At 54.0% G+C, this 12,114-nt stretch overlaps 1 protein-coding gene across 1 annotated transcript in view; it reads right to left on the reverse strand.

Moving 5' to 3' along the window:
• The window catches only part of Glt1d1 (glycosyltransferase 1 domain containing 1), a gene marked incomplete at its 5' end in the record, with an annotated part of 75,240 nt that overhangs the window by 57,821 nt on the left and 5,305 nt on the right, over window positions 1-12,114 (reverse strand). The window contains 2 exon segments of the mRNA XM_013503709.1: window positions 1,294-1,345; window positions 8,383-8,488. Of these exon segments, the coding sequence (XP_013359163.1) occupies window positions 1,294-1,345; window positions 8,383-8,488 (158 nt within the window).

A 12,114-nucleotide genomic window follows, 5' to 3' on the forward strand; every position in this document is an offset into this window, starting at 1 on the left:
AAAAAAAAAAAAAAAAAAATTTAAAGACCCAATCCAAAAATGGCCATCTGAAATGAGTATCTTTTTAGATGAAGAAGTAAAAATTGCAAATAGGTATATGAAAAAATGTTCAACATCACTGGTCATTCAAGAGATACAAAATAAAACAACACTGAGATTCCATCTCACTCCAGAAAGAATGGCTGTCATCAAGAAATCAACCAATAAGAAATGCTGGGGCGGGGGGCTGTGGGGAAAAAAGAATCCTTTTCCTCTGTTGGTGGAAGTGTAGATTGGTGTGACCACTATGGAAATTAGGGTGGAGATTCCTCAAAAAACTAAAACTAGAGGTTCCATTCAACCCAGGTATTCCCCTTCTTGGTATCTTCCTGGAAGAATTAAAAGCATCATACCACTGTGATATATGCACACCAATGTGTACAGTGGCATGGTTTATAACAGCTAAATCTTGAAAACAGCCTAAAAGCCCATCAACCAATGAATAGATACAGAAGATGTGGGGTTTTTTTTAATACAATGGAGTATTACTCTGCCATGAAGAAGGACAAGCTTGAGACATTTCTAGCTAAATGGAAGGTCAGTTCTGGTGTGAGAAAACAGGAGTATAGACAAGGGCCAAAATGCATACTAGATATTGGGAAATGGAAATAAAATGTACAGAGGAGAACGGGAATAAGAGAGGGGAAGGGAGAAAGGATGGAAGGGACAAGAAAAAAGAATAAAAGGAAAAATTGGAAGCAAAGCTTTTCTAAATAAGAAGGGGAAGAGAGGCTGAAGGAGGGGAATGGGAAAAAAAGAAGCCACTTGTATCGTGTACAAATTCCCTATGATGAGCGTGATCACTGTGTGAATCTAAAATGCACCAAGAACAAAGTATATAAGAGAATTAGACTGCAGATCTAACAAGGCCCGACTTTAACACTCTGCCGATGAGCAGTCTGACTCAGAAAAGACCTCTGCCGCCTCAGCGGTGGTGACTTGGGTAGGTGAGGCCACCACTGCACTCACAGCTCGGCCTGCGCATCTCCCAATCTGAGGACATACAAAGAAAACTAACAGAACATGAGAAGTTTCGTCACTGGGTTACTTTTGTCATGCAGTGACAAGACTGAAAAATTAGTGAAGTTTTAAGAGTATTCACACACAAAAAACAACCAGTCCAGAGGACCCACGTGGCAGTGTTGTCCCAGGCACCGTCCCCGGGCAGCTGTGGGGCCTGAGAACACTGCCTTCCGCTTCGCCGCCCCACAGTTCCGTCAGCACAGGCAGAGCACAAGGCGGGTCAGCACATACCCACTGCGTCAGCACCGTCTCCTTCATCGAGTCTGTGAACGCCACCGCAAACCTAGCAAATGAGCAAAAACAACAGAAGCAATTAGGCCAGAATTCAATTAACGTAACCGCGAAACAGCTCTCTGGAACAAATTATGAGAGACAGGGTGAGACGCTAAATTCAAAGTGCAATCAATCTGCATTACTCGTGGTCACTGACCACTGGGCTTCACCTCCACTCACACCAGGAAAAGGGGTGGCGCTGCCAGGAGCAACCAGATGACGTTCGAAACTCCCTGTCCTTCTTGTTCCTTCCACGCAAGGGCAGAGAAGCAGGGGCAAATTTTTCAAAAACAGAAAACAAGGCATAGGAGAGTGTTACGGTCTGTGTGTCCGTGTGTTCCCCAAGGCCTCATGGGCTTAGGGGATTAGAGTGATCGGATTGGGGTGGGCTGCAGCTGCCTCGGTGCTGGAAGGTGCAGTGTGACTGGGAAGGGCTAACCTCCCCCCCACCCCCGCCTCCCTTCACTCTCTGCTTCCTGTACCCCGCGGGGTGAGCAGTTCTCCCCTGCTGGCCCCTCCTGCCATGGCCCCTGCCTGGGGGCCAGCCACCTATCAACTAAACGCAAGAACCAAAAGGAAGCCCTCCTTTAAGTTGTGAGTACTGTGCATTTCATCCCAGCAGAAAGAAAAGTGACTAAGACAGAGAGAAGCAAGGAAGTCGTCCACCCGCCCTGAGTGCTGCAGAGAAGGTGACCCGCCCATCACCTCTACAAGGGCAGGCAGAGGCACGCACCCAAGATCTGCTGGGGGTGCCCACCGAAAACCGCAGCCTGCCCTCACCCTCGGGCAGGGACCTGGGGTGACCTCTGCATTTCCACACGGTTCAGTGGGATCGGTAGCAAACGTGCAGAGGACCAAAGGAAGAAGATGAAGGCGAAGGTAATCTGCTTCTGTGCTTCTCAGGAGCTGCAGGGCGGTGAGCAGCCACCGTTTAATGGCAGCGCACATCACCCCCCGGAGAGGGACAGCACAGAGATGCTCCTCTTTACCAGTTTGGGTGAGAAATCCAGCGACACCTCAGACCAAATCCACAAATGCATGTCCACTGGAAGTCAACAAAATAACTATAAAGTTCATAGTGTAAGGAGTAACAAACTCCCAGAAAATCCTGATGAAGAGGAACTCAGAGACGGGGCTTGTATTAGATGTCATAACATATTCGAAGCGTAAAAATTAAGATAGTGTTGATGATGTAAGAAAAACCAGGAGGAGCAAAACCCAACACAGGCAGGACTCAGACCTAAATATACCTGAGAATCCCACACAGCACGAAACCAGGTATGGGCTTAGCAAAGAAAAGTTAGTTTCCTTCCTCACAGCAGATATCTACAAAGATAGTTCCAGAGTCAACAAAAATGATAAAGCTGTAAGAGAGCTACAAAACCGTGCCTGCATCTCGGGTCTCTAAGGACCTGACGAAGATTCTCTGAGAACACAAAGGAACACATCTTAAAGAGGAGGTAGATTTGATTATGTAAAAGCAAAGCCCATTTAAAAGTCTCCATCTAAGCCACTCGGAAAAAACGTGCTCTCACCAAGGTCAAGGGGACCCCCGCATTGAGGGACCCAACGGTTCTACCTATTACACTGCCCTGCTGGCAGCATGGGGCACAGGGGCCTCTGCTTACCCCTTGGCCTTTGCACGGTCCCCAAGATGGGTTCTGTCCCACCCCCCAGGGCACTGGGTCTCAGGCCCCCTCTCTGACCTCTCGCCCCAGTGTCTCAAGGGGTGCCGCTACGCTTCTCCCAGTTCCCAAGGTGTCAAGTAGCACCAATGTTGAGACTCCCCACTGTACAGCTCCGACACCCTCTTCTTGCGCGTCCTCTAACACACTTCCTTCCTCTCCTGGGCTCCTGAAACAAGCCTCCACCTCAGCAAGTCCAACATGAGGACCAAGAATCCCCAGATCTAGAGACGGGTACCCATTCCCAACTCTGCCCGCGAGGAGAGCCGAGAATAAACGGCACCCATACGCAAGGAGCGCAGATCTTGGTTTCTGAGTAGCATTCGCCAGAAGAAGGAACAAGGTGTCCTTTCGGAAGCAGCCATTTGTAGAAGCAGGACAAGATGTGGCTGGACAAACCAGGGACGGCGTACGGTGCCAGGAAGTAGGAACGTGCTCAAGAAGGAGAAGCCACGTCAGCACAACCCAGGCACCAACTCAAACACGTCCGGGGCCAAAGGTGGGACAATTTGGACACCAAAGTAAATACCAGGAGTGGACTATCCATAGGAGAAAGTAGAGTAAGGTCTGCGTGGGCTCACATCTACATGCCCCCCACCGCCTCACAGGTGGGGCTCCGCAGCTGTGACTGGATACGGGGTGTGGCCCTCATCAGTTAGGAGGAGGGTTAGTCGGCCATGAGTTCATAGCTAGCCGTGATGCTGGGAGGTGGGTGATGCTCCTCCTGGCGGAGGAGCTGGAGCGTGGGGGCGTGGCCCGGCAGGGTCTGTCTCCCTCCTCCTCCCTTGATCCCTCCTGCTTCCCATCACCCTGCCAGGGACTGTTTACTGAAACCTCCACACTGGAGCCTAAATAAACCTGTCCTCCTTTAACTGGTAGGTGCTGGGTATTGTGTCACAGTAACGGAAAGCGCCTGTGTCCCTGTGAATAAATAATCGAATCCGTAGGCGGGGTCAAAGGGACGACTCCTCCTTATCACAGTGGAACTCCAGTTCATGAATGGAGAAGGTGCAGCGCCGACAGGAAATCAGCATCCGGCGAATACGGCGGGGAAAGAATCATTCGAGGGGGGAGCAGGACCTGGAAGGGCAGGGTTCTCCCCTGAAGGCGCTCTTGGCACCCTCTGCCTTCCTCAAGCGTCCTCTGCACATGGCAAGGACAGCAGGGAGGGGTCTGATCTCACCAGACTGCACAGTGGGACCGGGTCACCCTCCTGGCGCCAGGCACAGCTGGGGGGATGAGGGTGGGGCCTAGCCAGGACTGCGCCATTGGCACCAGTGACGAGCTGCTCCCCGTTCCCCCTTAAGACGGAGAGGAAGGTCAGTCAACTGAACTCCGCTCGGATCGTGCCATCCTGTGACGCTGGGATAAAAGGTGGGGCCCTAAATAACATCGGCCTAAGGTCGGGCACTTCAGGGAGGGCCGTGACCTGGAGAAACGTCAGAACCAGGCAAGTCAGAAACACACGGCATGGAGACTGCTTGCCGCGGCCCCTGGTCCCTTGCTAATAACCATAAAAGCTTTCTGCTGCTGTCTTCCAGGAGAACCAACACCACTGTCAGGCTCCTACAGCCCAGACCACCCCGCACGGCCATGGACAGACGTGACGGCCTTGAACTTGCCGGAGGAGAGAAACAAATCAAGCCCCCGAAAGAGGAGAGGAGCCGCCGGGGCGCGTCTACACCTCACACTCAGGGGCCGTCCTCAGGGACACATCTGCAAGAAGCTAAACCCACAAATGTGACGAGCACGGGTCCCGGGTTCCCCATGGGAAGGGCAGCTCTACAGGGACGGGAACAGGGCTGTGTTCACGGCTGCTCCCAGTCCTCCAGCGGTGCCCGGTACCCAGCAGGCGGCAGGACCCTGTCCGACTCAGAGGACAAGAGCAGGGACACAGCTCTGACCTCAACTCTGACAGAAAGGCGGACAGGGCAGGGGCAGGGGCGGGACACCCAGGCGCGAACCAGAGGTGACCTGAGGGAGCCAGGCTGTGTGTGTTCACCGCCATCACCATGGGGACCCCGGCTTCGGGTACCCTACCCCACGGCCTGGGGCAGGAGTCTTGGAGACTTTCGTCCCAAGGAGTGAAAGGACCAGGTGAGGGGAGGGTGCTGCAGCAGGTGCCTCAGTCCCGCCAGACACGCTTGGTTTATTCCAGATCCGCAGGTGACAGGACTCTCCCTAAGAGAGGACGTGTGAGGAGGGCCTGGTCCCAAGGCCTGGGATGGTAGGAAAATAAATAACACCTTTCTCAGGACAAATACAAAGGAGCTACTTCTGCACTGTTGGCTGAATTTTGCCATTTCAAAATAGACTTATTCACTTTGATACATGATTCTGCTTATGAGAAACGTTTTCGGTAAGCTGGTCATGGTAACGCATGCCTGTTATCCCAGCACTCAGGAGGCTGAGGCAGGAGGATTGCTGTGGATTCAAGGCCAGCATGGGCTACACAATGAGTTTAAGATCACCTGAACTACATAAAGAGACCCTGTCACAAAAAAAGAAACAAAACAGATAAAAATCTTTAGTAAAACTATAGCTCAAATTGTGCATAATGACTAATATTTAGCTATTTTTAACCTGCAAAGCAGTAAATTTGCATAGTTTAACCTAATCTGTGCTACATATTTCCTAACTGTGAAATTTTTTTTTTTTTGTCTGATTGAGACAATGTCTCGCTGTGCATTTCAGGCTGGCCTTGAGCTCACTGTGTAGCCCCAGCTGGCCTCGAACTCACAACAATCCTCTTGCCTCAGCCTCCCGAGTGCCGGCATTACAAGCATGCGCCACCACGCCTGGCTCTGTGAAACTATTTTTGAGGTCCTCATTCTAACAATATTAAGTTTCTTTCACTGTACCCTTGGATGACCCTTCACAAAACAATATCCTCGAATTTTGAGTACTTTTTATTTAATGTTGACATTTATAATTATCAAATACATATTACAGTACCTATAAACTGAAAGGCTGATGCTAAATTGAGTACCGTATTCTACAGGAAAAAACTTTTAAATACTGAAATAGTTCAAGTTCTACCCCATAAAAATCCAATGATTTAAAAGTATTTGATTAAAAATAAAATACTCATCATAAAGCTAGACAAATTTAATATTTCGTTTTGCAGGGGAAAATGTCCTGTATTGTGCTAGACAGGGAGTCTACGATTCATGCCGCTTTCCCGACGCTAACCGCAGTCAATACCCCCCCAAACAACAACCAGTATCTGTTGTAATAACAAAGCAATGAATAATACTAATGATAATATTGTACGGTGGAGTCACTCAATACGGTCTCTGGTAAACAGAATTATTTTCCTTCTATAACATTAGGTTATGAATCACAGGAATCTAAAGGTAATACATTTTTAGGGTGCAAGAACATTTTTAAGAAAACCTGTAATGATAGATCACCTATCACCAGCAACCCCGAAGTGATTCTATACCTGTTTGCCATCTCACACACGCACACACACGCACACACACACACACACACACACACACGTGTGTCTCTGTCTGAAACGTTTGTTTTCCACAGAAGCTGCGTCCAGAGTACTGGGAAGAGCACGCACCCCATCACCTTGGCCTCGGGGGCGATCCCCACACTCACCGGCGGGAGGAAGCATGGGCCCCGCCGGGCCCTGCAGCCCTGACCGTGAACGGGGAGGGGAGGCCCCATGGAAAGGACACCTCAGAGGACTCCGCACTGCCTGCCGGGCTTCTGGGGCGGGGCTTACAGCTGAGCCACAGCAAGCCCACAGCGAGGAGTCTACAGAGCTAAAAGCCGGTCGCTGGCTCTCTGTTTTTATCGCAGATTTCACGCAGCGGAAGGCGGCTTGGGCCAGGCCCGCGGGGATAAGGTAGGCTCGGAGCCCAGGCCCACATGGGCCCAGGTGAGACCCTCACCTGCCTGCACCCTGGACCAGGGAGGCTCGGGGCACAGAGCGCCGCCCAGCCTGGGTCCAACGAGGCCTGCTGGCCCTACAGATCTCTCCACTGGTGAAGTTCGTCACTTGGGAGAACATGTATATGACTTTCAATCCAATCCCTCTTCTTTCACGATTGGTGTAGGATCTGACCTTAGAGGATGGGTACTGCTGTTAGCATCATCTATTTCTTATTACTGCATTTGTTATACAAAGCAAACGGAGCGGGTTCTCCCACCAAGACTCCCAGTTTGCTCCGGTCTGCTGTGCAGCTGTGGTTGTCTTCTAGGTCTGCCCTGTCTCTAGACAAAGACACAACCTGCGTCGAATGCAGATCCTAACGCTTCCATCGGCCTCCAGACCACGCAGGCCTCTGTCCGCACTGGGATGAAGGTCCCTGCGTGAGCGGCAGAGACGGTGCAAGAGAAGGAAAGGACCGAGGACGGCCCCCACCCGGCCACTCTAATAAGGGCTAACGCCGGGGGCTGCCTCTCCACCCCATGCTGACCCACACTGACTAGGGGCTCCTGTCTTTCTTCTGCAAAGTGACCCAGGTCAAAGTTCAGCTTGTTCACAGGGCTCTGTTCTGGCTGTTTGTCTGCCGGGACCTAGGGCTTGAGACGAGGTAAACCGCACCTCCTATAACGAGCCCAGACACTGGACATCGCGGGGAGCCAACAGTGGGAGCCGCTGTAGCCGGGGCAGTGACACCCCTCCCCACAGCTGAGAATTCTGGGGGGCACCCTGGGTTGTCACAGCCCAGCCGACCTCAGGGATACTTATGACGAGCAGCTAAGGGCCCGTGATGATTGGGAACACACATTGCAGCAGACAGGGTCACAGTTTTGGATGCCACAGGTTGGGAGGCTGAGGCAGGAGGAATGCCACCCTGTGGGCGGAGGCCACCCTGGGCTACATAATCCATTCAAGAATTTAAGGCTGGTATGAACTACCTAGCAAGATCCTCTCACAAAAAATCAAAAGGAAAATCAAAAGCAGGCCAGCTCTGACCCCCTCAGAAAGGGTTAATAGATCCAAAAATAGCGACTTGGGCAAACTGAGAGAAGCTGGGCCCTAAACTGGGCTGGTAAAGGCCCACCGGCCTGCGCGCTGCCTGGAGAGCGAAGACCCTGTCCTGTGTGCGCTACGGCGCCTCCCGAGGATGCTCATCCGGGGCTCACCGGGGGGGGCCAAGCGCAGCCTGCTCACAGCCGTGGTGCGGTAAAATAAATCGGTGCCGGAGGAGAGCAAGGTGGCTCGGGGCTGGTTCACCGGGTGAGACGCAAGCCTGCCGGGCGCCTTCTCATCTTGTTTCAGTCAGCTCCCCAGCGATAACCACGTATGGTTCTTCTGTTTCGTCTCTCTTCCCTTTAGTTGGTACCAGTGCGGGCTTGTACCGCGGCAGACCCTTGCTGGACGGGACCTCTCCGATCTCACCTGGCCTCCTGGAGCACTCTCCCCATCACTTCCTTCTTCTCTTCCTGGCCGGCGTCTTCGTTTACATCCGTGCCGCCAAAGATGACCCCGAAAGGGACCCCGTGACCTGCAACACGGCGGCGAGAGGAGGCAGAGGTTAGTGCGGGAGCGGCCCCCGCCCACCACCGACCATGGCCAGAGCAGCCGACGTCACCACAAGCAGGGCGCGGTCTGTCGGCGGCTGGCTCAGCGGCACCCAGTTCTGCTGGGCAGGACGCCAGCATTGCTGTGATAAGCCGGGCCCTGGACGAGCCGGGGAGACACCAGCCGAGACACCACCACTGGCATCAGGGCTATTTGCTTTCAGTTAATTCACTTTAAATTTAATAGTGAAGCCATTTAATAGGGCAGCATTGCGCACGCCTGTAATCCCGGCACTCCGAAGGGTGAGGCAGGAGGGTTGCCTCAAGTTTGAGGCCAGCCTGGGCTATATACTTAGTTCAGGGGCAGCCTGAACTGCACAGCAAGACCCTGTCTCCCCCGCAAAAAAAAAATGTAACAGTGAAAAAAATATCACTCGAGACCATCTGTCAGCGCCAAGCCTCTCCTTCCTTGAGAAGGAGCCAGCCTGCAGCCATGCAGGGTTATAGCACAGACAAGCAAACCGAGCTGGGTTCATCGCGGTGCCTGCGAGCAGCCGCCAGGGTGGGAGAGACGGGGTGTCCACAGGCCCGAGGACTCGTGCGGGGCGGGTGTGCAGGGCTGCTTTCGGACGGTGTGAGGAGGGGCCCCTGGGTGACGGTGACGGAGGCCCAGGTGGACAGCCGCACCACACGGGAAGGGGAGGGTCTTCGGGGACTAATGCCTCCCACGTCCGCGGCCCCAGGGCCTACGAGTGATGGTTAACCCTGACCGTCCACTGCTCTGACCGAGAGGAGGCCGGATCGGCGGAGCACACTCGGTGTGCCGAGGCGTCTCCACGGGCGATACGCAGGCGGGCGATTCCTGAGCCCTCTTCCTGTCTGTCCAGCTTCACTGCAGAGAACTCCACCTCCCACTTCTCTAAGCAGGACTGGGAAGCACAGGAAGCTACTGGCCACTAGAAGGAGCTGAGGAAGCACCCACAGGAAGTGAGAGGCAGGCGCCCAGGTGTGTGTGTGTGTGTGTGTGTGTGTGTGTGTGTGTGTGTGCTCACATGTAAAGACTGACAGTATCGCTAGGCAAGTGCAAAAAATGCACATCTGTTGCCTACGGGTGTCCATAAGAATAAGCACACTGCTGTGGGCACAGCCTCGTGCGTGTGGAAAGCAGCCGGGAGGCGCAGGTCCGGGATGGGGTGGGAGGGACGCTTCACCCTGCAACTCCTGCCGTGCTCGGCCCTGAAACACGCAGACATCGCAAAGCCCACCCAGGCACATGGTGGGCAGGGGGCTTAGGTGTCGGGCGCTGTGCTGGGAGCAGGTGAATGAGTTCCCTGCACCACAAGGACACAAACCTTCGGACCAAAGGGGGTCATGGTTCGGAGGATGACTGCCCCCAACCCCATCCGCGGCCTCCTGATTGGCAAGACCCAGGAATGGGAAAGAGGAGTTGGGAATTTAGGGGCAGACAGAGGCAGGGTTGCCACTCCACTGAACGCAGAATCGGGGAGGAGAGGGGGTTGTCCGAGGAGCCCAACGCAGACACCAGAGTCCTGGGAAGGAAGCGGGGAGATGAGCGCATGCACAGCCCGGGAAGCCAGCCCTGCCGCTCCCAGTCTGCGGAAAGCAGGCCGTGCCCCTAGCTGCTGACCACGGCCCCGGAAGCCGGAGGGGCACAGCCCGGCCAGTCGTGGCTGAGGTGCAGAGGCCTCAGTCAGCGCCAGCTTCCGGGGCTGTGGAGAAGCAGCAGCGACTTGAGGGAAAGTGCCACAGCCACACGGAGCTCAGACACAGGGTGACTGCCATGCCGGGAGCTTCCCGATGGAAACACTCCCGGGGGAAGGGAGCACACGGCGCAAGTCCCTTATAGTGCCTCTGCCAGAGAGCGACAAACACATGCAAGAAGACACATGTGGAAAACTTAAGAAGCCGCTTCACAGGGGAGGGCCCGGTTAGTGAGCAGACAGTCGGCCTTGCGAACTCAGTGAGCCAGCCCAGAACTCCAGAACTAAATCCACCAAGGGCAGGGCTGGGCTTGGAGGAGCACACCTCTAATCCCAGCACGTGGGAGGCTGAGGCAGGAGGACTGCAAGTTCAAGTCCCGCCTGCACAACTTACCGAGACGCCGCTCCAAAAATGAAACAAAAGGCTGGAAAGGTAGCTCAGAGCAAGGCCCTGGGTTCAATCCCCAGTACCAACAACAGCAAACAAGAAAACTGGCGAGGATATGGGGTAGAAAGTGAAGTACACATGCGTTACAGTGCAGTGGGCAAGGCTCGAGGTGTGGGCTCCACACGCCCTGGAGGAGAATCCCAGCCCCACCGGAAGGCCCGCTGGGTGTCTGGCTCGGGGTTTGGGGACACTGGCTGGCCACCTCTGAGCGGTGGGAGCACTGCCAGTGGGCTGACGGCCGGGATTGGAGCACAGATAGGTGGACACCTGCTTCCTGCGGCCCCACACGGGGCAGCTCGGCCACAGAGCTCTGCGCCAAAGGAGGCTCCAATCTGTCAGCCTGGAAGTTCTTGGAATTAAATTGGCGCTTAGGGGAACGGAATGAGATGCCTCCTTTACCACACTCGTTCTTTTGTTAAGAAAACAACGCTTCAAATAAGTTGTATATTAGTCTTAACGGCAAAAGACTTTTGCAAGTTCGCCCATCATCGTGCCTGAGGAATTCTAGATCTTTAGGACTTCCTTTGCTATAGCACGATGTGTATCCAGCACACGCACAGCCTCGTGCTTCACCACCGTGTGTATTTATGGAGCACATATGCGCCCGTGCAGCGGCAAACTCAAGCTGACACGCACGCTACCTCACCCACTCATCCTTCCGCGCTGCACAGCGCAAATCCACTCTCGGCAGCTCTCAAGTCCAGGCACGTTCTCATCTCTCCTCAGCCTGCTGCACGCTGGAGCTCCTGAGCTTTTCCTTCTACGGAACAGAAGTTTTGTAACTTCTGACCAGCACTGCCTGCGACCCCACTTCAGCACCTGGTAACAACCGCTCCAGGCTCTGCTTCTGGGAATGAACCTCATGGATTCCAATCTGAGAGAGACCAGGCAGGTGGGGCTGGCTCCACCTAACCCAACGCCCTCCGGATTCTCGGGGCTGGGGGACAAGCGACCGGGATTCCCTCTCTTCACAGCTACCACCCGCTGATAGTACACAGGCCCCAGTCCCCGTCAGGGCATCCGCGGGCGGATGCCCAGGTCAGCTCTCCATCCCAGCCACTGGGAACAGTGCCCCAAAGCGCACGGGTTGACGCTCCAAAGAGAACGGAGAAACCCTTCCCAGAGGAGCCCGCACACCCTGGCATCACGACACTGTCTGCACCGGAGGGAGAGCAGAAGTGAGACGGCCGCTCCTGGCCAGTGGAAATGAGACGGTCTCCTCCACGACAGAGAAATTTTCTTTCTCCTGCATGAGGGAATGAACCCAGGGCCTCCTGTGTGCTGGGCAAGTGTTCTACCACACTCCAGCCCCACAGGAAATGCTTTGAATGGATTTTTAGGTAAAAATGGTTAACCAAACTATCATTATGATATGGCTGCAATTGCAAAAATGCACATATACAAGCCAGGCATGATGGTGCACACCTGTAATCCCAGCATT

Source organism: Chinchilla lanigera, unplaced genomic scaffold, assembly GCF_000276665.1.
Source record: "Chinchilla lanigera isolate Chin_1 unplaced genomic scaffold, ChiLan1.0 scaffold00081, whole genome shotgun sequence".
NCBI lineage: Eukaryota > Metazoa > Chordata > Mammalia > Rodentia > Chinchillidae > Chinchilla > Chinchilla lanigera.